The 26,632-nt window shown below is 39.0% G+C and overlaps 1 protein-coding gene across 1 annotated transcript in view; it reads left to right on the top strand.

Moving 5' to 3' along the window:
- Positions 1–26,632, top strand: part of ACTL6A (actin like 6A) — a 27,573-nt gene continuing 941 nt past the window's right edge. Inside the window, exons 1-13 of the mRNA XM_065943204.1 lie at positions 1–187; positions 8,707–8,783; positions 8,939–9,113; positions 12,831–12,931; positions 13,564–13,661; positions 18,788–18,882; positions 19,187–19,293; positions 19,389–19,478; positions 20,746–20,807; positions 21,187–21,301; positions 21,450–21,530; positions 23,373–23,468; positions 25,452–25,538. Of these exons, the coding sequence (XP_065799276.1) occupies positions 163–187; positions 8,707–8,783; positions 8,939–9,113; positions 12,831–12,931; positions 13,564–13,661; positions 18,788–18,882; positions 19,187–19,293; positions 19,389–19,478; positions 20,746–20,807; positions 21,187–21,301; positions 21,450–21,530; positions 23,373–23,468; positions 25,452–25,538 (1,209 nt within the window). The 5' untranslated portion in view covers positions 1–162. The remainder of the gene's footprint in view (positions 188–8,706; positions 8,784–8,938; positions 9,114–12,830; positions 12,932–13,563; positions 13,662–18,787; positions 18,883–19,186; positions 19,294–19,388; positions 19,479–20,745; positions 20,808–21,186; positions 21,302–21,449; positions 21,531–23,372; positions 23,469–25,451; positions 25,539–26,632) is intronic.

The following is a 26,632-nucleotide window of genomic DNA, read 5'->3' as shown; positions in this document are numbered from 1 at the left end:
CTGCGCTCCGGGTGTGTGTGGCCGCCGCTTTGTTGCCTGAGGGGGGTGGCAGTGGAAGTTAAGGGAGTCGGGGGGCTAGCGCTTCTGCAGACCCGCAGTCGCAGCCGTTGCAGTCACTTCGCCGGGTGGCCTTTACGTGTAGAAGTCTCGTCGACAGCAACCATGAGCGGCGGGGTATACGGGGGAGGTGAGTGCGGTCGGTCGGGAGAGCGCGCCTTTTTAGCTTGTGGGGTTTGTAACCGCCGCCCCCAGCCCTCCCCTTCCCGGCGGCCCTTCCGGTCTCCCCCTGGGGACCCCGGCCTCCCCGCCCCATCCCCGCCCCGCGCTCTGCCCGCCTCCGGAGCCCACCCGGCTGGGCGAGCGCTACGGGCGCCGGGAGTCGCCGCCCCCTACAGCCCCTTCCAGCCTGGGCCCGCGGAGGAGCCGGCTTTCAGGGCTGCGCGCGGTCCCGGGGCTGGCCGGGCAGCTCCACTCGGGGGCCGGGCCCGGTGAGCCGCGGCTGGAGTGGCTGGCCTCAGGGTCACCTCTCTTCCAGCCGGCTCTATCGCGGTTTGCGCGCCGGTTTAAAGTTGGGAGGTCCCAGCAGTTCGTCGGCGTGGATGGAGGGTTTCCGCGGCGTCCTGGAGGTGGCACAGCGAGCCGCGAGGAGTGGAACTGATTGGAGGAGTCGTGGCCACTCAGGACACAGCCTCCTTCTCCATCCGCGCTCACGCAGCCTCACGCCTTTCAATAACATCTCCCTGTTTGTTGACTGTGAATGCTCCGGAGTTATTCGTGGGCGACTCTGCTCCGGCATAACTTAGGAACGTATGCAATTTAAGGTGCTTAAAGATGGGTGGGCTCCGGTATAGTGAAAGGCTACCACGGGCCTGGGTTGTAATATCAGCCTCACCACTTAGTATGCTCATTGGCCTTGGGTAAGTTACTTAACTTTTGCCAACTTCAGGCTCGTCGTTGGTAGAATGATAATTCCTACCCATTGGGGTGGTTGTGAAGATTGAATGGGGGTAATGCTACCCTTACTACTAAAAGTATGATCCAAGGAGCAGCGAAGCAGCATCACCTGCAAGCTCTTTAGAAATGCAAAATCTCAAGGTCCACTCCAAATCTACCGAATTGGAGCCTCCGTTTTTGCATGATGCCTAGATGAAGCATTGATGTATATGATTCATGTTTTGTGTTTGATGAATTAGAGAAGAAAGAAACCCAAAGGCGTGCTTTTGTTACTGTGTTTAGTAAGGATACTGTTTTCTGAAGGGATGGAATATTAAAGGTAGGAGGTGAAAATAAGCTTTTCAAAGTTTTTAGTAGTTTTGAAGTGAAGCTTGAGTTTCTGCTCAGGTGACACGCTGGCCCTCACCCTCTCCTTCTCCATGTATGTTTCTGGTTTTGATTTCTGACATGTAAGAATCAGTAGTTTTCCATTTTTACTTTGGAGAAAGCCTAGTGGATCTTCATGATTTACTTTTTCCCCATCTGAAGATGTAATCCTGACAAAAAGCTGAGTATATGTGCTCATGGAGGCTGCTGACTCCGTTTTTTGTTTTGTTTTGTTTTTGGCCTCACCATGCAGCCTGCGGGATCTTAGTCCCCAGAACAGGGACAGAACCAAGCCCCCCTGCATGGGAAGCACAGAGTCTTAACTACTGGACCACTAGGGAAGTCCCTACTGATTGTTTTGACTCTCAGGTTCACTCCTCCAAGAACCTAAAGGCTGTTCACTGAGTATTTCGTTACAAGTCATTGTTTAATGTGACTAAGGTAGTAATGGATACTAATAATTCCAACAGTTAACATTTATTGAGTGCATCCTGTGTACCAGGAACTGTTCTTCATGACAGAGGCTTGTCATGCATTGTATTTAATACATGCATTGTCAGTTAATCCACAACAGGCATGGGAAGTGGTTCTGCTTATCTCCATATTATTAAAGAAGAAAACAAGGCATAGAAGAGATTAACCAGCCTAGAGTAATGTAACTTTCTGGCAAGTGGGCAGCAGGAACTTCTGGGATAAAGAAAAGGCATTTCAGTAAAACCTTTTCTCATTAAAAAAAATTTTAAGTCGTTTTTCAACTATATAACCACAGCATGTTCATGTATGATTTAGATATTCAGAATAAACATCCCTTTGTTCATGTCGAGGAATATATCTTAAAGCTTATTTCATATATAAAGTATTTAGAACTGACAAAAATAAGTGTATGATTTTGTGTGTGAGCTACTACTGTATGACCAGTATTTATATTGGGTCACATTTTCCAAAAGGTTTATTGTGAAAGGCAACGAAACCTCACACCCACATTTTGTGTGTAATTAACTTAGTAAACTGTATTTTTAACTTATTTGCTTATAAAATGAATGTTTGTAGTTTAATTTTGAAAATTGGTAGCTCTCTTATTCCAGTATTTATTTCTGATCAGATCTAATACTCATCTTTAGCTTTAGATATAATGCACAGTTCATCCAGATTTTCATACTTGCCGTGATTGTTTTCTGGGCCTACTCATTGCTCCTGTGTCTGTCTACATGGTACTCCTCTTCAGTCTCCTTTCCTTGACAAAAATAAGCAGGTATACTACTGGCCCGTCTTCGATAAATCATTACTTTTATCACTCCACCGCACCCTTCATCTCTAATCTTAAAAATTTCTCAAAATCATCTTCCTTGTGAATTGGGGCACCCTTGTCCAAATGAAAAAGTAAAACAACCTTCTCACCTCCTCGCAAAGTCATTAGCTTCCAGTATCATGTTGGAATGTTTTTAAGACCAGGTTAGAAAATTGTCCTCATTGCTCCATGTTTTCTCAGAAAAATCATTTCACCCCTAAACTTGGAAGCCATTTACTCAGGAGTAAAACATGTGTGTGCTCAGTCATGCCCAATTCTTTGTGAGCCCATGGACTGTAACCCACCAGGTTTCTCTGTCCATGGGATTTTTCCATCAAGAGTGCTGGAATGGGTTGCCATTTTCTTCTCTAGGGGTTCTTTCTGACCCAGGGATCAAGCCCAAGTCTTCTGCATTGGCAGGCGGATTCTTTACCACTGAACCACGAAGGAAGCCTTAGTTTTTAACAGATTTACACAGGACGACAGAATAGACTTAACTGATAGACTTAATAGAACTACAGGAAATAGACTTACCTCTCATCCTTAAAAAAAGGAAAATGAACATATGGAAAATTCCGAGAATCAAGAGTCTTCCTCAAATTAAAATTCCACTATGTCCAGTGTACCACACTAATTCAGTTCAGTTCAGTTGCTCAGTTGTCTCTGACTGTTTGCGACCCCATGGACTGCAGCACACCAGGCTTCCCTGTCCATCATCAACTCCTGGAGCTTGCTCAATCTCATGTCCATCAAGTCAGTTATGCCATCCAATCATCTAATCCACTGTCGTCCCTTTCTCCTCCTGCCTTCGATCTTTCCCAGCATCAGGGTCTTTTCAAATGAGTCTGTTCTTCGTATCAGGTAGTCAAAGTATTGGAGTTTCAGCTTCAGCATCAGTCCTTCCAGTGAACATTCAGGACAGATTTCCTTTAGGATTGACTGGTTTGATCTCCTTGCAGTCCAACGGACTCTCAAGAGTCTTCTCCAACACCACAGTTTGGAAGCATCAGTTCTTTGGCGCTCAGACTTCGTTATAGTTCAGCTCTCACATCCATATAAGTGATGTGAAAAACCATATCCTTGACTAGATGGACCTTTGTTGGCAAAGTAATGTCTCTGCTTTTTAATATGCTGTCTAGGTTGGTCAAAACTTTCCTTCCAAGGAGTAAGCGCCTTTTAATTTCGTGGCTGCAGTCACTATCTGCAGTGATTTTGGAGCCAAAGAAAATAAAGTCAGTCACTGTTTCCACTGTTTTTCCATCTATTTGCCATAAAGTGATGGGACCAGATGCCATGATCTTAGTTTTCTGAATGTTGAGTTTTAAGCCAACGTTTTCACTCTCCTCTTTCACTTTCATCAAGAGACTCTTTAGTTCCTCTTCACTTTCTGCCATAAGGGTGGTGTCATCTGCATATCTGAGGTTACTGATATTTCTGCCTGCAATCTTGATTCCAGCTTGTGCTTCCTCCAGCCCAGCGTTTCTCATGATGTACTCTGCATATAAGTTAAATTAGCAGGGTGATAATATACAGCCTTGATGTACTCCTTTCCCTAAAGACAGGTATAACTGACTTGTTAAATTTTTCTTTTCACAAGAATTTTTTGAGTGCTTATTATATGCAAAATATAGCTTCTGCCTTCAAGAAGCTTGAAGTCTTATAGGTAAGTCAGCCAAATAAACAGACATTGTATTTCATGTATTTTTAGTTGTACAACCACCCCACCCTGCATACATTTAAAGAGCTGAAGTTGGAATAATATTGATGGCATGGCAGAGTTTAATTGGCAGCATGGTTTTTTCTTAGTGGTACATGAAAAGTCTTATTTATGAGGAAGGATATTGACTAATTCAGTGGAGTATGTTCAGTAATGACACTATATAGAAGGTACAAAGGTAGCACAGACAAGAAAGTTCTTAACTCAGTGTGGAGGAGTCAATGGGCCGTACAAGGGATGTTATGAGGATGATGAAAGAGGAATAGAGAGGGACAGCATATGCGGAGTAAATGGTGTGTTTAGGAGACAACATAATCTTCAGTAATGCAGGTGTATGAAGTGGGAGGAGAGGCTGCTGCCAGATTACGCTCGGTCTTGTATATCACTTGGCGTGGAATGATTTGAATTTTATCTTGCAGATGATGAGAAAGCACTGCATGATTCCCCCCTTTGTTTTTGTTGAAGAATTTATGTACCAAAATGTTCAGAGTTAGTTTTGAAAGGAAAACTAGGTAAAATCCAGAAGGTAAAGATGGAAGCAGTGTACCATAGGGAATTATGGTAATTCCCAGTTGAGGTAAGAACTTGACTCAGGCAGTGGCAATAGCATTAAAGAAGAAGGGATTTGGGAAATGTTTAGCAGAAATATTTGGCAGAATTGGATGAGGGATATGAAATAAGGCGTTCAGGAAAGTTGTTGCCTCTGATGACTGGGGCCACTAACTGTGATAAGCACTGCTAAGATTTAGATTAGGCAGGGTGCGGGAAAGGAGACGATACTGCAGGTGTGTTGAATTTGTGGTACCCAAGGGACATCAGGTGGAAGTAATGTACAGTAAGAAGTTTGAGATATGGATTAGGTGAAGGTGAGGGCTTGAGGGGTAAATTTGAGATTGGAAGCATCACTAGGTAGAAGCTGAGGCTGTAGGAGTGGAGCAGGTTACAGAGGCTGAGTTAGAGGAGGGGCTCCCTCCCTAAGGAGTCCAGGGATATAACGATCTATATTTTATCTTATTTTTTTTTACAGTCTATCTGAGAACATTCTAAGAAGATATTCATAAATGTCCCGAGCTGTGTGTATTAGTTTGCTGCCATAACAAAGAATGAGTGACTTAAACAACAAAAATTAATTTTTTCATAGTTTTTGAGGGTACCAGTCTGAGATCAGGTGTTGACAGGGTTGTCCTTTGGAGGTTTTTTCCCTTGTAGGCCTTTCTCCTTGGCTTACAGTGGCCATCCCTTGGTGTCTTCACATGGTCTTCCCTCTGTACATATATGTGTCCAGCTTTCTTCTTCGTGTGAGGAGAGTAGTCATACTGGATTAGAGTCTACCATAATGATCTCATTTTAACTTAGTCATCTCTTTAAATACGTTATCTCCAAACATTTAGTTACTTGGGGTTAAGACTCCAAAATCACTGCAGATGGTGAGTGCAGCCACAAAATTAAAAGATGCTTGCTTCTTGGAAGAAAAGCTATGACAAACCTAGACAGCATATTGAAAAACACAGACATGACTTGACTGACAAAGGTCCATATAGTCAAAGCTATGGTTTTTCCAGTAGTCATGTACAGATGTGAGAGTTGGCCCTTTAATGAAGAAGACTGAACACTGAAGAGCTGATGCTTTCAAACTGTGGAGTTGGAAGACTCTTGAGAGTCCCTTGGACTGCAGGGAGATCAAATCAGTCAATCCTAAAGGAAATCCGTCCTGAATGTTCACTGGAAGGACTGATGCTGAAGCTGAAACTCCAATACTTTGACCACCTGATGTGAAGAGCTAACTCATTGTAAAAGACCTTGATGCTGGGAAAGGTTGAAGGCAGGAGAAGAAGGGGGTGACAGAGGATGAGATGCTTGGATGACATCACCGACTCAAAGGACATGAGTTTGAGCAAATCCTGGGAGATAGTGAAGCACAGGGAAGTCTGGCACGCTGCAGCCCATGTGACTGAGCAACAACAGGACTTAAGCAAATGAATTTTAGGATGAAACGGTTCAGCCTATCTATCATTGCACACGGGTCTGTGACACAGAAGAGGTTAAAAGCCCTGGTGCAAGGTAAGAGGCTGATCCTTGAGAGCAGGAGTAGAAAGTTTTGGTTAACCAAGCAATTAATTCATTTAGTTAGGATATTTCTTTACCCAAGAGTATTCTGGTTAATTAAAGTCTTAGAGCTTACCAGTTCCTGTTCTTTGGGATACTGCTTTACCTACTGTTTATACTTAAGTTTACATGCTGTGGTGAAAATAATTGCAGTGTACTGCTTTTAAGGGCCTTTTCTTTAAGACAAAATAATTTGGGTCAGAGATTGTGTAGAGAAAAGTTGATTACTTGGGGAAATGTAACAAATGAGGAAGATTCCTTTCAAATTAGAAATAAACATAAGTGGCTCTTCATTTTATTTCAATAAAAATGAGTTACTGTGCTGTAAAGAAACCATCTCTCAACTGTGACCATTGTAGTGTAATAATCTTTAATACTTATTTTAGTTTTTGAATACTTAATATTAAAAAATATAATATTAAGTTTGTATGTGATACTTCTGTATTCACTGCTAAGATTAAATAAGTGTAATATTTTGTCATATTTGCCTCAGATAGTTTATGAAATAAGATATTGTTGATACAGATTCCTCCTCTCTGCTTCCTTAGAGGTAACCAGTGAGCTGAAGTTGGGATGTAATATTCCCCAATCCTATGCATATTTTTATACTTTCATTAAGTGTGTGCAAATCCATAATGAATTAAATAGTATTAAAATATGTGTGCATAGTAACTAGGTTTTTAAAATAATTCTTCTGAGATTTATCCATGTTGATACATGCAGATCTGGACTATTCACTTTTAACTGATATGTATCAATAGTAAATATTTCACTGTATGAGTAAGCTGTAGTTTATTTCCCTACTGAGAGACCATTTAATCTACCTTTTCCTGTGGCAAGCAGTATGATGATAATTATACCAGTACACTTACGTGCTTATTATGTACCAGGTATTGCTCTAAGTGCTTCCGTACTTCAAGCATCTTCTGAGATAGAAACTGTTACGCTCATTTTACATATGAGAAAATTGAGGCAGAGAGGTTAGTAAATCACCTGAGTTACATATATAGCTAGTGAGCATTCCTGTACATATCTGCGTGTGATATACGTGAGAGAGTTTCTCTAGAGAAGATATAAGTGTAATTTCCGTGTATGCACACTTTCATCTTTAGTAGATGTGACTAATTTCCTCAGAATGTTTGCATCAGTTTACAACTTTTGCTGGCAATTGTGTAAGAGCTCCTCTTTTTCTACTTCTTTGACAATACTTGGTCTTACCAGACTTGACTGTCAATTTAATCGAGCTAAGCAATATTTATTTTTAATAATTCAGTGAAGAATTCCTTCTTTCAAAAATCAGTACCTAGAAAACCCAAGTGCTTTCTTTTATGAAGCGTGCTGTTTTGAGTGAAGTATTTTTAAAGTATGGGACTTCTCTGGTGGCTCAAACTCTTATTCTTCTGGTTCCTTATTTTTCTTGGGGTTTTACTAAATTTCTTCCCAAATTCCATGAAATATAATATTTAATGTATGAAAAAAATGGTTTACCTCAGTGTACTGGATATCTCTCCTTGGCCCTTCCAGATCCACTTTCCTCCTATGTCCACCCGCTCTGTCCCTTAAAGGTTGACCCTGGTACACTGTATCTGTGGACTCTCTTGACTTTTGGTTTGGCCCATGGTACAGAGAGGCCTGGTGGGCTACAGTCCATGGGGTTGTAAAGAGGCGGACATGACTGAGCGGCTAAGCACACCCACAGGGTAACGGGACTTCCTGCTTTGTGCCTCTTGTCCTGGTGTAATTATTAATAGGGGCTCCTGCCACGTTTAGAAGTAGCTCCGTTTGGATGAGAAATGATATGATCACCCTAGCCAGTGGGGAGAGATTGGCAGATGTATTAGGCTGACTCCATCCTCAATTGAAGATCACAGCTCCTGTCAGGTACCCTCCCAATACAAGTCTCTCTCCAGGTTTTAGTAACAGTTCCTCCCTCGTGTTTCTTCAATTCTAAGTGTGGCAACAGACTTCACTTGTCCTAGGATATCATACTGTCCTTTCTGGTTTTCCTATGTTGTTCTTGTATCTTTGTAAGTAGACCCTTTAATGAGTAAACTCTCCTTAAATTACCTAATTTTAGCATACCATCTCTTTCCTGATCGAACCTCTACTCATATACTATAGTTGACCTGTTATATTTTAATTAAATAAGTCTTTAAGGTATATTTAAAACTAGGTTCAAAGTAGTAGTGATATGAATATAAGCACATTAAGTACTCTTTAATTTTCATATGATACTTGTGAGTTGTTAATGTTAGTTATCTTTTCATCTTTTCAGATGAAGTTGGAGCCCTTGTCTTTGACATTGGATCCTACACTGTGAGAGCTGGTTATGCTGGTGAGGACTGTCCCAAGGTCAGTGTAATGTTAGAGTTAACTGGACATACAGGGGCCGTTCATGCAGAGTTAAGTTCACACAGAAAGTCCGACTCAAATATGGTAAAGGACATTAGTTGGTGGGAAATGACTCCTTGATAAAAGCATAGAAAACTTGTTTTTGACTCTTCCAGGTGGATTTCCCTACGGCTATTGGTATGGTGGTAGAAAGAGATGATGGAAGTACGCTGATGGAAATCGATGGTGATAAAGGCAAACAAGGCGGTCCCACCTATTACATAGATACTAACGCCCTGCGAGTTCCAAGGGAGAACACAGAGGCCATCTCACCACTGAAAAATGGAATGGGTACGATGTTTTTCCCTATGGATTTGATTATAAATGTAGAGTATGTATAGTATATTTCTGATATAAAGCAGTGGCTGCATATAAGTTGAACATCAGCTATCTTCTTGTTTTTATTCTATGAACTGATGTTCCGGGCACTGAGAATACAAAGATGCATAAAACACGTTTCTTTTCCTAAGACACTTACAGGTGTTGGAGCTGGATGTGTGCATATAAATATAACTGTGTTTGATAAGCAGTGGGTTTATGGAGGAGAGATGTTTAACTCTGTGGGGGTCAGAGATGGTTTTCACAAAGGAGGTAACTGCTGAATCTTGATCACGGAGAAAGAATTAGCCTGACTGACAAGACTGGGTAAAGCAGAGCAACCAGCATGTGTGAAGAGATGGTAATGTGGGAGAAACTTACATGTTTAGAAATGTCATCAGTTAAGTATGGCTATAACAGTAGGTGCATTAGGGCCGATTGCATGAAAGACAGGCAGAGAACAATCATAAAAGGGCTTGTAATGCCAGTAGTATATTAAGCAGGTAACTGAAATGTTACCCCAAAGGAATTTTTAGACAGAGATGTGAAACGCTCATATGTGCCAACTGGAAAGATTAGTCTAACAGTAATACATAGATGTGATTGGAGGGAGATACTAGAAACAGGAAGATCAGTTAGGGAGGTGAGTCCAAATGAGAAATGAAGAGGTTTTAAATTTTAACACTGATGGCAGAGATCCTGAGGTGGCTGTCTGAGATATCCAGGACAAATGATACTAAGAATTTAAACTTTCAAAAGTTTTAAAAAAAAGTTTCCTAGATTTTTGGAGTTATTGAGTAAGGGGTACCATGCACTGGGGAAGGAGCAAGTTTTATGGTCTTAAAAAGCAAATGTAAGACCCACTATCACTCTCAGGTCCAGTTATTTACTAAAAGGATTCACAAGATTCAGCATATAATGGTACCCATAGCTAAGATTTATTATGCTGAAAGGATACAGAGCAGAATTGACAAAAGGAAGAAAAGGGCATGCAGTGAAGTCCAAAGGAAACCAGCGCAAGCTTCCAAGAGCTTACAGTGTAGTCATAAAGGATGTGCTTAAACCTTTCAGCAACCGGGAACTGTGTGTGGGATCTATTGTGCATGCTCAGTTATGTCCAGCTCTTTGTGACCCCATGGACTGTAGCCTCCCAGGCTCCTTTGTCCATTGAATTTCCCAGGAAAGAATACTGGAGTGGGTTACCATTTCCTTCTCCAGAGGCTCTTCCTGACCCAGGCATCGAACCTGCGTCTCCTGAGTCTCCTGCATTGGCAGATGGTTTCTTTATGACTTAGCCACCTGGGAAATCTATGGTCTACTAGGGGAGCACATTGAAGACTCAGCACCCTGCTTCACACTCACAGGATAGCTGTATTATAAAGATAGACAATAGCAAGTGTGATGATGATATAGAGAAACTGAAACCTCCATATCTATTTCTGGGAGAGAACATAAAGTAGTACAGCAGCTTTGAACAATAGTTTGACAGTTTCTTAATAGGTTAAATATAAATTCACCTTATAATCCAAACAGTTCCACTCGTAGGTATCAGTACAAGAGAACTGAAACCTATGTCCACACAAATACTGAAATGCAAACGTTCATAGCAGCATTATCCATATTAACTGAAAAGTGGATATAGTCCAAAGGTGCATCATTGGATGAATGGGTATACACAGTGTGCTATATCCATAAAATGAAGTATTAATACTATTTGACAATAAAAGAAACAAAATAACTGATACAAGCCAAAATATGGATGAACCCCAAAAGCCTTAGGCCAAATGGAGGAAATCAGATGCAAAATTCCACATAATGTTGAATCACTTGCTCTAATATGGAGTGACCAGGAAAAGCTAATTTATACCGGCAGAAGTAAAGTAGTGGTTGCTTGGGGCTGTGGATATTATGAGAAGTGACAGTTAAAGGGCATACAGTTTCTTTTCGAGGTGATGGAAATATTCTAAAATTAGGTTGTAATAAGAGTCACGCAACTGTGTAGATTTACAGAAGAAAATCTCTTCATTGCACACATAAAATTCATGTTATAGAAAATTATATCTCTACAGAACTGTTAAAAAACTGGAAGGATATTTTTTGTTGCAAATGTTTTATTTCTTATATTATCCTGATACTTGGAATAAATAACTATCTTTTGAATTCAGAAAAAAAGGACTCAGTCCCCATGGTTTTTATTGGTGACTGGTCATGTAGGTACCTTGTGCCCAACATGTCCCAAAACCCCAGACTCCCAGTATAAACCACACTGTTTGTATAAATGGTTTAGGCACAGTGGACTACTCTTATTTGGGGAAAGTTTTATATCAGTGTAGGAAACTTGTTTACCAGACAGCTTCCCAGATGCCAGCCAAGGGTCAGCCTTGCAAGCAGGCCTTTCTCAGGTTTGATAAGTTAACTCTTTCTGCATAGCAAGTGAGTTTATTAGTTCAAAGTGTTTGAGTATAGGTGCCGGTTTAATAAGCAAGTGAGAAGGATTTTAAGACATGGAATTGATTTTTTTTTTTCCTACCCAGAAAGAGTTTGGGATGTGAAAACAGGATTGAGGGTGAGATTCCTTATGGAAACTTACTCTGTATGAAGGGGAATGAGATGAACAGTTAGAGAAGTAGGAGATAATTCAGGAGAACACCAAGAAAAGAAAAAATTCTAGAACTAAAGAAGTCCAATGAGTCTCAGTGTTCTTAACTGTGGCATTGAGATTTATGCTAAGAAGGGGAAAGAGAAGTTAAAGCTACAGAGGAAGTGCATTGGCCAAAATATCCCATTCTGGACTTTTCCTGGTCTGCCTGCCAATGCAGGGAATGCAGGTTCGATCCCTGGTCCAGGAAGATTGCACATGCTGCAGGGCAGCTAAGCTTTTGAAGCCCATGCACCCTACAGCCTGTGCTCTGCAACAGGAGAAACCACCACAGTGAGAAGCCTGAGCACTGCAACTAGAGAATAGCCCCTGCTCACCAAAAATAGAGAAAGCCCATGGGTAGCAGGGAAGACCTAACAAAGCAAAAAACAAAACAATGAGTTAAAAAAAAACTCATCCTGATTGGCCTATAAAAATATTACTATGTTGTACAAATGATGCCATTTCTTTGTTGGTCTGTAGCAGAAAAAGTTTGTAAACTCTTGAATCAATCAGTGATATCAGTAATTTCAAGAGGTCAGATGAGATTACAGATGCAAAGGATCCACTGGATCTGCCTGTTAGAAGATCATTAGTGACTTATGTGAGCAGTTTCAGTGTAATGGTTTGATGGAAAGCAAATTGAAAACATACTCTTCTTTAAATTTTTTATAATGTCTTTTTTCATACAGATTGTAGCTGTTAGCTCCAAATCATGCAGTTCTGTTTCCTCTTAAAATTTGAATTGTGTTTTCGGCTTTATAGTTAGTACTTAACCGAATACTGTTTATTTGGTATTCTAGGTCTGTTAGATACCTTAATTACATCTGGGTCAGGTCTAGGGGTTATGGTACTCTTGGGGCTAGAGGAGCCGTATCTAGAAGACAAAGCTGATGTCTCTATGAAGTACTGTTTTATGATGTAGAGCTGTAAAATAAGTCAATTCTGTATATTAAAGTATTAGTGCTAAACCACTAGAAACAGTCTCTCAGAAGTTGCTGCATTCATCTTCAACTAAGTGTTGTTTTCAAGGTATTTATCTTATATTCTAGTTGAAGATTGGGATAGTTTCCAGGCTATTTTGGATCACACCTACAAAATGCATGTCAAATCAGAAGCCAGCCTGCATCCTGTTCTCATGTCGGAAGCACCGGTAAGACAAACTTTTTCGTTTTCTAGGTTGTTTTTTAACTCATTTGAAGAATGTTTCCTTTTTCTTTAAAGAGATAATAGCAATTGATATTTTGAAAATGAGGGTAAGGGGGATTCTTTTTTAAATACTCTTACAGCTTTTATTATTTCAATAATAAAAATACTCAGAGAACAACAGTAAAGCACCCTAGTGGGTTCTGGTGGTTATTTATCTATTTTTTTCCAGGAATTTAATATCTAATTTCCTTTGATTGCTTCCTATTTTGGTTCATGAATTGTCCCTTATCCCTCAAGGACAGTGTATATCTGCTTTTGTACTCAATCTTAGGAGTGACTAGATTCACTCTTAAGATTTAATACTTCATGTTTATAAGAATCCTGATTACTCTATACTTTGAAAAGTCTGCAGTTTCTAGAATTCATAGCAGCAATTTTACTTTTCAAATAATAAACTTTATTAAATTTATTACAAATACATAGAGGTAAATGTTGTAAAGATATTATGAAGATTTTCCATGGTACTTTACTGTTTTACATTTTTGTTAATACAGTACTGAAATGAATTTTGAGATAAATCAGCATTTTAGTTTTTAAACAATAAGTAATTTGCATTTCTTTTTCCCTCCTCTCAAGTGGAATACCAGAGCAAAGAGAGAGAAGCTGACAGAGCTGATGTTTGAACACTACAATATTCCTGCGTTCTTCCTTTGCAAAACTGCCGTTTTGACAGCGTATCCTTGAAAGAGTAATACTCAGCTTCTCTTCACGAGTAACTGGTGCTGCCAAAGGTGATGTGCTCAGCAGGAAGACAGGAGTCAGTTGCTGCTTGTCAGAAGTTGAGGGGGTTTTCCTCATTGCTTTTTAGATATCTGTCTTTCAGTGTTTCTTACTGGAATGATGCGCATGAAGATGTGAGAGGGAGATGGGAAAGAAACACTCAAATTCTGCTCATTAATTTAACAAAGTTTTTTAAAAACTGTGTTTTTAAAAGGGGAATATTAAGAGAAGGCCTAGATGAGTTCAAAGAGTGTCATTTCCTTCCTCCTCTCCGATACCTGAGAAAAGTGGAAGTTGTCTATAAATTCATTTAAGATTTAATCACCAAATATTTTTTATGAGCATATTAAGGGAAAGACAAAGAAATATTACGTCCTGACCTCAAAGAATAATGTAATATTCTTGTTGAAAACTAAATAACAGATTTAAATAGTACTTCAAAATAGCACTGGCAAAAGTCATAAAGAAGTACATGATACATTTGAATTTTTAAATAGCAATTATAGTTCAGTGGAGGAAGATTGAAGCCTGACAAACCTTGTAAAGAAAAGAGAATTTCGAGACTTCCTTGGCAGTCAGTGATTAAGACTCCCCACTTCCAGTGCAGGGGACATGAGTTCAATCCTTGATTGGGGAACTAACATCCTGCACGCCATGTAGCGTGCCTGGCCCCCCCCCCCCCAAAAAAAAAGTGAGGGAATTTAGTTGCAAGGTGAAGGGGAAGGAGTCCTATGTTTAGAGTTCAAGTAACAGTGCTTATAAAGTAATCTTACATTAGGTACTTAAAATCAGCCTCGCCTTTTAAACATTTATCCTGTGTACCTTCCTGGATTGCTATAATATTCAAGTGAATTTTATATGTGTGAGAATCACTGTGGTAGCTGTAATCTAACATTTGTCTGTCGTGCTGTGTCTTGGAGATGACTTTAGCAAAAGTGTGGAGGTGGAAAGGGTAAGCGTTCTTCACAGTGAGTTTAGAGTTGAAGATTTATATTCAGCTTTAGTGGGAGTTGTAAAAATAGGTTTAGGTCAGACTGTGGAAGCCTTGCATGTTGTATTTTTAAAGTGTGAACTTTAGACTCGAGAGAACCATTGCAGGTTTTAAGCAGAGGATGGAGAGCACTAGCAGACTCACTGTGTGCATTATCATTTAATTTTCATAATAACCCTGTCAGGAGTCAGAGTCAAAATAAGCAGACTGGTCCCAGTCCACAGCTTGAAAATGGCAGTTATGAATTTGAACATAAGATCTGTTTGGCTGCTTCTTTACAAGGAGTATGTAAGCGGAATTAGCATTGTTTTATTTTTTAACTTTTTATTATAGAAATTTTCTTACATAAAAGAAGATAGAACATTACATTGCACTGCCATGTGCCCATCACCCAGGTTCAGTCGTTTTTAACACAAAGCTAAGTTGTATTAGCTATATAACCATGTCCACTCCCCCCTCCTTCCGTGACTTTGAAATAAATCCCAGACATGTAGCATGCCTCTCTAAAAGATTTCACCATATGTCTTTTTTAAAAAGAAAGGATACAGCCACAATTTATTTAAAAACAAACAAACAACATATTTGAATCGGTACCCAAACAACAAGGATCATACACCAAATTTGTTTGATGTGTCCCTTGAGTCTCTGGTCTAGATTGTAACCACCGCCTCACCCCTTGCTTTTTTCCATCTTGTGATTATCTGGTAAAGGAAGTAGATTGTCCTGTAGAATTCCTAACATTTCTGGCTTTTGCTGACTGATGTTTTTTACTGTGTTCTTCTAGCCCAGTGGTTCTCAAACATTTATACCTAGAGCTTTTATTTATGTGGATCATATCAGGAAGTATTTGCCATATTAGTAATTAAACTTAAAAAACTATATTTGCTTATTTTAAGTAAATTAATAATAAGCCAATTGCATGTTAATATAAATAAAATATTTTAATGACAAATAACTGTTTTCCAAAACCAAAGGTATTAATGAGAAGAGTGGCTTCGTTTTGCAATTTTTCAAATCTCTTTGACGTTGGATTTAATAGCAGAAGTTGGAGTCTCATATCTAGCTTTTGCATTCAGTCTGCTGTGTATCATATATGACATAGCCTCTAGAAAACTCTGGTACATTCATGAGAGAATGACAGTGAAAAGGGCAAGTAACATTTTAGTATTATTCTAAAGATTGTTTTGACCGCTCAAGCATGGCCTTGGGATCACTTTAAAAATTACTGAGGGACTTTCCTGGTGGTCCAATGGTTGATAATGCCTGCCAGTGCAGGGGACACAGGTTTGCTCTCCGGTCTGGAAAGACCCTACATGCCACAGAGCAGTTAAACCCTGTGTGCCAGAAGTGCTGAGCCCACGCGCTGCAACTGCTGAAACCCGTGCGCCCTAGAGCCCATGGTCCGCAACAGAAGAAGCCACTGCAATGAGAAGCCTGCACACCATAGCGAGGAATAGCCCCCGCTCGCCACAACTAGAGAAAGCCTGAGCGCAGCAACAAAGACCCAGCTCAACCAAAAATAAATATATAAATAAAATTATTAAAAAAACAAGACACTGGAAAAGTGCAAGAAAAAATACTGAGGATGCCACAGAGCTTTTGTTTTTATAGGTTATAGCTATCAATATTACTGTTTAAGAATTTAAAACTAAGATTTCTTTTAACATTTTATTAGTTTAAAAAAGAAAAGAATAGATACATTAATGTCAACACAAGTAACAGTTTTATGAAAAAGATAACTTTTCCAAAACAAAAACATCAGTGAAAAGATTATTGTTTATTTTATCTGATTTAACTGATAGCTGGCTTCTCATCTCCCAGCCTCAGGCTCTGCCCTCCTGACACTTCAGTTTGAAAGGCAAGCTTCTGCTGTCTGCTGGCCAAGCTGCATACTCATGGAAAATTCATTTAGTTACAAAGGTAGCAAAATCACAGAACTCACTGGTGCCCCTCATTTTTCAAGAATGCATTACTCTCCTGTCCTCTCTGCATTTTATTGGTGCCCCTGAAGTCCTGCACTTGAATAATTCAGTTGTCAACCAAACATTTGGGTAGATTTTTATACCCAGGTTTTGTGTTTTGCCTGTTGTGTGGTTCTCTTGCTTCCAGAGTTTCTACCTTAAATGTCCAGCTTTTCTTCCAGCCCTGAAGTCCTCTCTGTGTAGACTCAGGTGGTAAGACTGCAGTTCTTCACTGCTTTCTTGAGCTGTAGCCTGGGAGCTGGGAAGTTCTTTCAGGCGAGGAGGCTACAGACTTTCAGTTCACACTCCTTCCAGTTGCAGTTTCAGGAGAATTGGTTTTGGCTGAATTTTGACTACTTTTAAATACTTTCCAGTGTTTTGAAATGGTCACTTAAAATAATTTGCCCAGATTTTCGAATTGTCATCTACAGGAGGGCTTACATACTTTTAGTCTGGTGTCACTGTATCACTTTATACTAATAGAGATAAAATTAGTGTTTATGTATATGAACAATGAAGTAGAAGTAATAACAAAGATAAAAATTGTTAACCTACCTTTCCGGCCATTTATTCTCAGATCTCTTTTCTCTGTTCATTCCTGCCCATGCCTTGGTTTTCTGCCGTTAGCCTTTCGTCTCTCTGGACATGTTCTTTCTGATTTAACTAGTTCCTTGACTTCAGATACCAGTTATACACTGAGCAGTTCCAAATCATATCTGTATCCCAGATCTTTCTTGTGAGCTCCAGGCCCATGTCTAGCTTCGTACTAGAACTTTTTCTATTAGTTATTTGTTTAAGCATTTTAAACTCAATATATCCAAAATTGAATTCATCTTCTCTCCCGTCACATTTATTCCTTCTTCTTTGTGTCTTATCTTATTCCCAGTTGTCTAGACCAGATATCTTTCTTATTAACCATTCAGATTAAGTAGTAATCAAGCCCTGTGTATTATCCAGCCTCCCCTAACTCCAATCCAAACCCACAAATCCATTTATTTCTCTGTGCACTGCCATTTGATTAGGTGTAGCCCTTCCTCTTGCCCATTCTTCACACTGCCGCTCTAATCATCTTTGTTAAATGCTAACCTGCTGATTTAAGCCATAATCATCTCCCACAGTCTTGCCTCTCGTATTCTTCAGGCTCTGCTGAACTGCTCTGCATTTCCCTGACCTCTTCCCATGCTCTCTTGCCTCCTGGCCTTCCCACATGTTTCGACTCTTTCCCATGCCCCCCTCCTCAGCTTTCACTTGGGTTTCCTAGGGACGGGTTATACTCCTTTATACTCTCCCAGGGCATCCTGAACTGTTGTTTGTATAGCTTTACTGAAGGTGAAGAAGGTCTCCTCTTCACTAAGCAGGATGTCCTTCAGGGCAGGGACCCCTTTGTGTCTTCCGTGCTTAAGGAATGCTAGTAAGAGACTGACCTCCCTGCTTCCCTTCTTTATTGAGCACCAGACTCATCACTTGGCACACAATAGATGCTCAGTAAATATTGGATGACCCAGTGAATGGCTGTACTTCTTTTTTTTTTTTTTTGGCTGTACTTCTAAATGTCGGTTTGTGATGTTCATGTCATGTAGGCCTTCTGCAGCACAGAACTGTGGAAAATGGGATAAATTCTGTCTGCTGATATTCACTGGCTGTTGAATCTACCTGGAATAGCTCTTCATATTGAGCTGGGAGAGATGATAACTGCCACTCAGCTGCCAAACTGCTGAAATGGTTCTTTAATCCTGTGTGAGAATGGTTTTAGTTTTTAGCTCAGATGGCACAGCCTCCCACTGTTCTTACCAAGTTTCTGTAGATTTTGTTAAATGCTTCTCAATTTGTTGGAAGCCCTTTTGATCTGTGCCAGAGACTTTGAATAATTGTGCTAATTTTGACCAGCTTAACAGATGTCTCTCTCTGGGATAAAGGTTTCTCTGACTTTCTCATACCACCATTCTGAAAGTCCTGCCTGTTGTCTTTTTTTTTTAAACCAGAGTTATTATTTGATACTGTATTTACTTTAACACATTTTAAAGCCATGATGCACATTTTAAAAATACCTTAATAAAAACCTTCCCTTTACAAATAAACATTATTTTAGGAACCTTGATACTTTCTTTTCCTTAATGCTTTAAACTAGATTTGCTAATGGTCGTTCTACTGGGCTTATTTTGGACAGTGGAGCCACTCACACCACTGCAATTCCTGTTCACGATGGCTATGTTCTTCAGCAAGGTAAGTTTCTAATCAAGGTGCAGTGAGGACACGGATCATGAAATAAAGCAATGACTTGGGCTATCAAAGTCGTTTTCAAGTTTTGCCTTTTTTAGAGTTTTTTTTTAAAAAAAATCTGTAATAGTGTATATTGTATATTTATAGTATATATTTAAAGTTGATGCATGGCTTCATTCATGCTTGGAGGATAGTTCTGTTAATTCTACTTGAAAAAAATTAATCATGTGTAAAAACACGGGAAATTCACCCCAAGGAGCTTGGATGGAATGCTTTCTTACGGAGTCTTGTGTAATCTGTTTCATAGGCATTGTGAAGTCCCCTCTTGCTGGAGACTTTATCACTATGCAATGCAGGGAACTCTTCCAAGAAATGAATATAGAACTGATTCCTCCATATATGATTGCATCAAAAGTAAGTGATGATTGAATTTTATTTCTGGGGCTTACCTTCATCTCTGCACCCCCATGTTGTGAACTCTTAACCTAGCACTTGTTCTTGGCACTTAGGAAGCTGTTCGTGAAGGGTCTCCAGCAAACTGGAAAAGGAAAGAGAAGCTGCCCCAGGTTACAAGGTCTTGGCACAATTACATGTGTAACGTAAGTAATCCTGTTCTCGTCACAAAAGCATCATAGGCTGTAAGTCTTTGAACAGAGGATGAGCGTTTTATAATTTTAAACTTATATTTTTAATGATATTTGCAAACAAAATTAATGACTTTTGACGGGACTGGGGGAGGGGTGTGCTTTTCATGCTCGTCAGATATCAACAAACTACTCTGTATTCACCTGGACTACTGTGGTGAGACCTGAAAGGAGCTTTGGGGTAAAAACAAGCTAGTGTGGCTCTGTTAACATTTTCTCTCCTAAACTTGAGTCAGCTGTATAAAAAATGTATTATTGTTCATAGCAAGGAGCCAGTGAAAGGTTTTCTTTACTGAAAACCCATCTCTGACCATGAATGACTTACTGACGGGGGAGAGGTTGGTAAAACAACATATTTATTTATGGCTGTGCTGGGTCTCTGCTGCTGCACTGAGTTTTCTCTAGTTGTGGCGAGCAGGGGCTCTCTTCATTGCGGTGTGTGGGCTTCTCATTGCAGTGGCCTTTCCTGTTGTGGGGCACAGGCTCCAGGGCGTGGTGGCTTCAGTAGTTGCGGCTTGCAGGTTCTAGAGCCCAGGCTGGGTAGTTGCACGGGTTTAGCTGCTTCGCTGCATGTGGGATCTTCCCAGATCAGGGATCGAACCTGCGTCTTCTACATTGGCAGACAGATTCTTTACCACTGAGCCTCCAGGGAAGCTTAATATGGCAGTGATATAACATATTTGACAATTTTTTTACACCCAAGGATAAAGATTTTTTGTGTGTATTCGATACAAGGAAAAATTGTGAAGATGATTAATAATTGAACGTAGACCTTAGGAGATTTTTCCTTAGCAGCTCAGAGGGCCTATATATTTCACTGCATGTTTTGTAACTGTTTTATACTTTGTCAGTCATTAAAAGTTCCATAATATACAATGTATATACATTTTATATATGTATATTCAGTTAATGAAGTCTTGCTTTTAAGCTTATTAATCTCATCCTTTTTTTCCATACCAGTTGTAATTTAAATGTTAAATAATTTAGTTCGTAATACAAGTGTTTAGAATTAGGTTTCTTGATGCTCAGAGTCCTTGCTGGGTAGATTTATACCCTTGAAATGAGTTAGGCATCCAGGAATGTGGTCTAGTTGCGTTAAGAAAAATGTTTTGGATGGGAAAGGGAATAAAAAAAATGTTTTGAAAATAATGTTATGAAAGTATAGATTACAAAGAAATCTCAATAATCTTGTTTCTTAACCTTTTTTTTTTTTAATTCATAGTGTGTTATCCAGGATTTTCAAGCCTCAGTACTTCAAGTATCAGATTCAACTTACGATGAACAGTATGTTTTCTTGTTTTTTTTTGTACAAGACTTAAAACTTAAACTGTATATTTCATATATATATATATATATAACCGAATCAGTTTGCTATACACCAGAAACTGACACAACATTGTAAATCAACTATGCTTCAATTTTTTAAAAAAACCGTATATCTCATAAATGAGGAAAGAAATTGATTTGTTTAGTTAAATATTTGTAGAATATATTTAACTGGTCTAAAGATAAAAAGTTAAATACTGAATAACATTTTGAAAGAAAATAAGATTTTACCACTCTGCTTTCTTACAAACGGATGATTCCTCCTTATTGTTTATAGTAGTTTGTAATTCTGAAGAGGATGTGTTTGTCTCTTTAATATTGTCTGGTACACTCTCAGAGTAGCTGCACAGATGCCAACTGTTCATTATGAATTCCCCAATGGCTACAACTGTGATTTTGGAGCAGAACGGTTAAAGATTCCTGAAGGTCTGTTTGACCCTTCCAATGTAAAGGTATAAAAGTTTATTTCATAATCAGCCTGTTTTCTTCCTTTAAATATCTCTTGTAATTACAAAAGCTAAATAAGACTATAAACTCTTTTGGGTGTGCTTTATGGTTTGAAGGTCTTTTGTGTGACTGCTGGTTTCTGTTTTGTTATAGGGGTTATCAGGAAATACAATGCTGGGCGTCAGTCATGTTGTCACTACAAGTGTTGGAATGTGTGATATTGATATCAGACCAGTAAGTGCCACTCTTGTTTATGGCATAAGAGTATCTTTTAGGGCAAACCAGTGCCCCCGGTATTTATAATGGCCATCATTTTTTTTAAGTTGGCAACTTTGGCCACTGACTCTGAAGTCAATTTTATGAAAGAATATGTAAAAAAATGAAGTTCTACTAGAAAAGGGAAAATGCAAAACTCAAGAGCTGTTGTATCCAATGTAGTTAGCTTTTGGCCATGTATGGCAGTTCAACTAAAATAAATAGAAACTTACATTTCAATTCTTCAGTTGCAGGAGCCATTATAATTGTAGCTAGAACATTTCCATCAGTACAGAAAGTTCTTTTGAACAGTGCTGGTCTAGAGATTTCCTAAAATGTGACAAACCAAACTATATATTAGTGGTTTTTAATGTATATAGCATATACATTATATACACATAGTATATACAATGTGTATAGTTTATAATGTATATAGTACAGTTTTACTTTTTAGGAAGGTGTGGTTTAAATTATATAACTTTTACATGGAGTTTATATGAAAACTTCGTATTTTTTGTACTACGCTACGGTTTTTTTTTTCTCATCAGTTTATTTCTTGCCAAGTTTTAAGGACTAACTACATATTCTATACCTTTTCCCTGGTGGCTCAGGTGGTAAAGAATCTGCCTACCAATGCAGAAGACCCAGGGTTCAATCCCTGAGTTGGGAAGATCCCCTGGAGGAAATGGCAACCCACTCCAGTATTCTTGCCTAGGAAATCCCATGGACACAGGAGCCTGGTGGGCTATAGTCTATGGGGTCACAAAGAGACATGATTCTGTATTCTATACCATACTAATTATTAAATAGACCATATCTTATTTAAACCCTAGATTTTAATTTGTAGCCAACATGTTACCTGTTTTTCTAGTTCCTTCATTTACTTAAGAGTTTAGTGCTAATAGCTAAGGTTATATAGACATTTGGAATAAATTTTTTTTATATGGAATAAATTTTAAAAATATGAACTTAACCACTAAAAAGGCAGGCTGATATTTAACTTTCTGATACATACATGCAAATTAGAGGTAAAATATACTCCTTATTTGGGCTTCCCAGGTGATGCTAGTGGTGAAGAACCTCACCTGCCAATGCAGGAGACATTCAGTCTCTGGGTCAGAAAGAGATCATAGCAACCCACTCCAGTATTCTTGCCTGGAGAGTCCCATGGACAGAGGAGCCTGGTGGGCTACAGTCTCTGGGATCGCTGAGTCAGACATGCCTGAAGCAACTTAGCACACATACTCCTTACTACTAGGAATTTGTTTTTGATGGAGGAAGCCTCAGCATATGGATTTTGAAAAAGGTCATCCCTGCAGAAGAGAAAGGTAGCAGTCATTTTGGCCAGGACTATTGTGAGAGTATGTATTGTCCACCATAACCTATCCAATTTTAAATGCCATAGCTTCTAGATGAGAACTCTGAGATGATGTAATTAGGAAATACACTTCTTAGGTACTGGCTGCTATCTGCCAAAACATTATGATTGGATTTTAGAATAACTGCCTTAAATTAGTGGTTTTTAAACTTTAATACATAAAGAATCATCTGGAGAGTTTTAAACAAACCAACAAAAAACTTTTCCTAGACTCCATCCCCAGAAATTTGTATTTTATTGCCCCCAGCACTGATGTTTTAAATATTCCCTAAATGAGTCAAATGTGCAGCCAGGATTGAGAACCACTGTATTAAACTACTAGGCCTGTGTAGAAGTAAAAAATTTAAAAAGCAGAAACTGTAGTGGAACACATGGTTTTGTCTGTAGTTGTGTTTTAAATGGTTGGAAACATTTGAAGCTCATTTATTTTTGTTTCGTTCCAGGGTCTCTATGGCAGCGTGATAGTGGCAGGAGGAAACACGCTAATACAGAGCTTTACTGACAGGTTGAACAGAGAACTCTCTCAGAAAACACCCCCAGTAAGTTGTGTGTATTCTTCAGTGGTATTTTTCAGTCATATATATCCTCACTACTGGTGGAAAATCTATGTAGATACAATTTGTTTTTGGTATCTTGTGTGTGCCTGGTATAGTATTAATACTGCTTATTAATCAGATTTTTCTAGATGACATCTATTAGTTACTCCCATTATACCCCATTACTATTTGAATCTCATTTTATTCATTGATTCCATACTTAAACGCCTATAGTCTGCTAGGCACTAGGGATAGAAAATATAGTCCTTCCCACCAAGGGCATAGTCAGCTAGGAGGACTAAACCTGCAAAAAAGAAAATCTGTAATGTGCTAAGTGGTTCAGTATGTCATCAGCCAGGCACGCTGGAGTGTCAGAGGAAATCCTCCTGAAGAGCTGTTTCAGTGAATGAGTTCAGTTGGTTGACAGTTTATGAAAGAACATCTAGGTGAAATATGTGCAAAATATGAAGGGAAGAGGGTATATTCTAACATTTTGAAGTAGTTGGCTTGTAGTCTGTATAGAAATGGGGTGTGCTATATGACTGGAAAGATGAAGGCAATGATGTATTATGTCCTAGGGCTGCTGTAACAAAGTGCCACAAAGTAGATGGTTCAAAGAATTCTGAAATCAACATGTTATCAGGGCCATGCTCTCTGAAACCTACAGAAGAGAATTTTTCCTTCCCTCTTTCCGTCATCTGATGATTTGCCAGCAATCCTTGGCATTTCTTGGGTTGCAGTTATAGCACTTCAGTGTCTATCTCCATCATCACATGGCATTCTTCCTTGTGGGTTTGTCCTCTTCTCCGAGACTGTTTCTAAATTAGGTCACATTCACAGGAACTGGGGATTATCAACATACCTCTTTGGAGGATACAGTTCAACCCATAAAGATAGGTACCAGTCATGTCACTTACATAGCAAATTTACAGGGTAAAACATGGCAGAGGACTGAAGAGCTTTTATGTTTTATTAAAAACATCCCTTGGTACACTATGATAACTTTCAAAGGGATAGAAGAATCTGGTTTAGGGAGAAGGTAGTGTACACGGTACATTAGTAACAGGAATTTTTAGATTTTTAAACATCCATCAAGTAGTTTTTTGTAAGGTACTCTGCAATAAATACTACATTTTAAAAAACTTAAGAGGTTACATAGGTCCTAACAGAATCTAGAGAATCTGTATACTTGAATGTTTTACATATACCACAATCTTTATATTTAAGTATTGATACAGGCACAAGATTGACACCTCCTTACATTTTTGGAGATCCAGACTGACCTGGAATATACCTTGATTATAGTACTTTAAATTTCATAGAAGTTCTCGGAATAATGAATATAGACATGGGCTGTCCAAGGTCTGATCAAGACCAGTTAGATACTATCCTTTTTTTTTAGGAGGCAATTAAAATTTAATGAAATCGATTGTAATAGGATTTGACCAGTTCCTCACCTACAAAACCCCGTGTTAATCCCTTTTGCTTCCAGCAACCCATTCTATATACTCCACCCCTGCTGCATGCAGACTCAAACTGAATGTTCATGTATAGTAATTGGTAAGTGTCAACAATCTGAGAACTATCCCCCGAAGCAAATTCCTAGGTAGGGGGGAGATCTCTCCATACAGGAAGCGAGAGAGGGGTAGTGCTGAGCCATAAAAACATGGTTATATAACACTACCCGATATATAGTAAGTGTTCAAGTACATATTTGCTGTTTTAAAATGAAATTCTGAATACTGTACTCTCTAGCATGCAGTTTTCTAAGGTTTATATAATTTGTTAAATTTCACAAGACAAAGTACTTTAAAATCCTACACAGTTCAACCTATGCCTATTATTAACCTAGCTACTACAAAATAATCATGTATAATTAGTGCTTGAACCAGAGCCACTAAAAAGTCATCAAAATTGAATTTCCTAAGTTGAGGCCCTTGTTCTATTTGATAACACTAATACTTATTCTTCCCTTTCTGTTTTTAGAGTATGCGGTTGAAACTGATTGCAAATAATACGACAGTGGAACGGAGGTTTAGTTCATGGATCGGTGGCTCCATTCTAGCTTCTTTGGTTAGTAGATAAACTACTTTGCAAAATAGTTTAAGATTCTTATTTAACTTGAATGTATCACTTAAAATACTAAATTTAGTAAAAAGACTAAAATAATTCCTATGCATCATCTTTGCATTTTATATATCACATTTGTAGAGGACCTGATGCTAGTCTTACCTATTATGAAATGACAAAAATGCCTCATTGCCTTATTAGTGGGTATTGTCAGTCTGATTGGTTTCCCTCTCCAAGGTGGGAATCTGTTAATTTATTCATGCCTCTTCTAACAGTACTCACACATTGGCTCTGGTCAGGACTTATCTGCAGCCCACTTAAAATTAAATCATTCTTCTTGGATTCTGGTTGCTCCCTGGCCTGTTGCCGAGGTAGAAGTCAGGAGTTGGTTCCTGGGGCAGATGGTGAAGTCATGTATTAAGGTTTGCATGTTGCTTGGACTGGCTTCCTACCTTGAAATCAGGAGAAAATTCTTATACTTACCTGTACCCTAAATTTAGAAAATTTCCTTCACCTCAGAGCAGCCAAAGTAAATGAGTACTTAACACTAAATATTTTTTAAAACCTATTAACTATTAAATGGTTTTAACTGCCCATTTATATATTTCTGGTCTATTTTTTATTTCTAGTCTCTTAATAGATCTTAGTTCAAAACTGAATACGTACGAATCTACTTGAATAATCACAGGGAACGGATTTCTCCTGCTTACACGTCTTAATAGTAATGTAGTCCAGGACCCTTCCTCCCTTGGTCCTTTTCCTTCTCTCACCTTCTGTTTATTTTGTGTAGTGCATGTGTACTGTCGTTTGTGTACTTGCCAAACTTTATCCTAGTCTGACTTCTAAATGTTACCGTTAATCAAGTGCTAGAACATTGCGTAAACACTGTACTAGGACCAAGCCTTCCAGCAGTTTCTGCTGCTGCCGTTAACCAAGCCATCAGAGCGAAACTCTTCATCTTCCTTTCTCAGCATTTCCTCAGTCCTCACGACAGTAGAGACAGATTTACTCTCCTGTGTAAACTCAGGGAAGACTAAACAGTGTCTGGGTATTCTAGAGGAGGGCAGAAATGAGAACGGTGTAATCTGAGTGCTATT

This window comes from Muntiacus reevesi, chromosome 8 (assembly GCF_963930625.1).
Source record: "Muntiacus reevesi chromosome 8, mMunRee1.1, whole genome shotgun sequence".
In the NCBI taxonomy this organism is placed as follows: Eukaryota; Metazoa; Chordata; class Mammalia; order Artiodactyla; family Cervidae; genus Muntiacus; species Muntiacus reevesi.
Note: the sequence above shows the minus strand (reverse complement) of the source record. Positions and strands in the feature narration are given on the sequence as shown.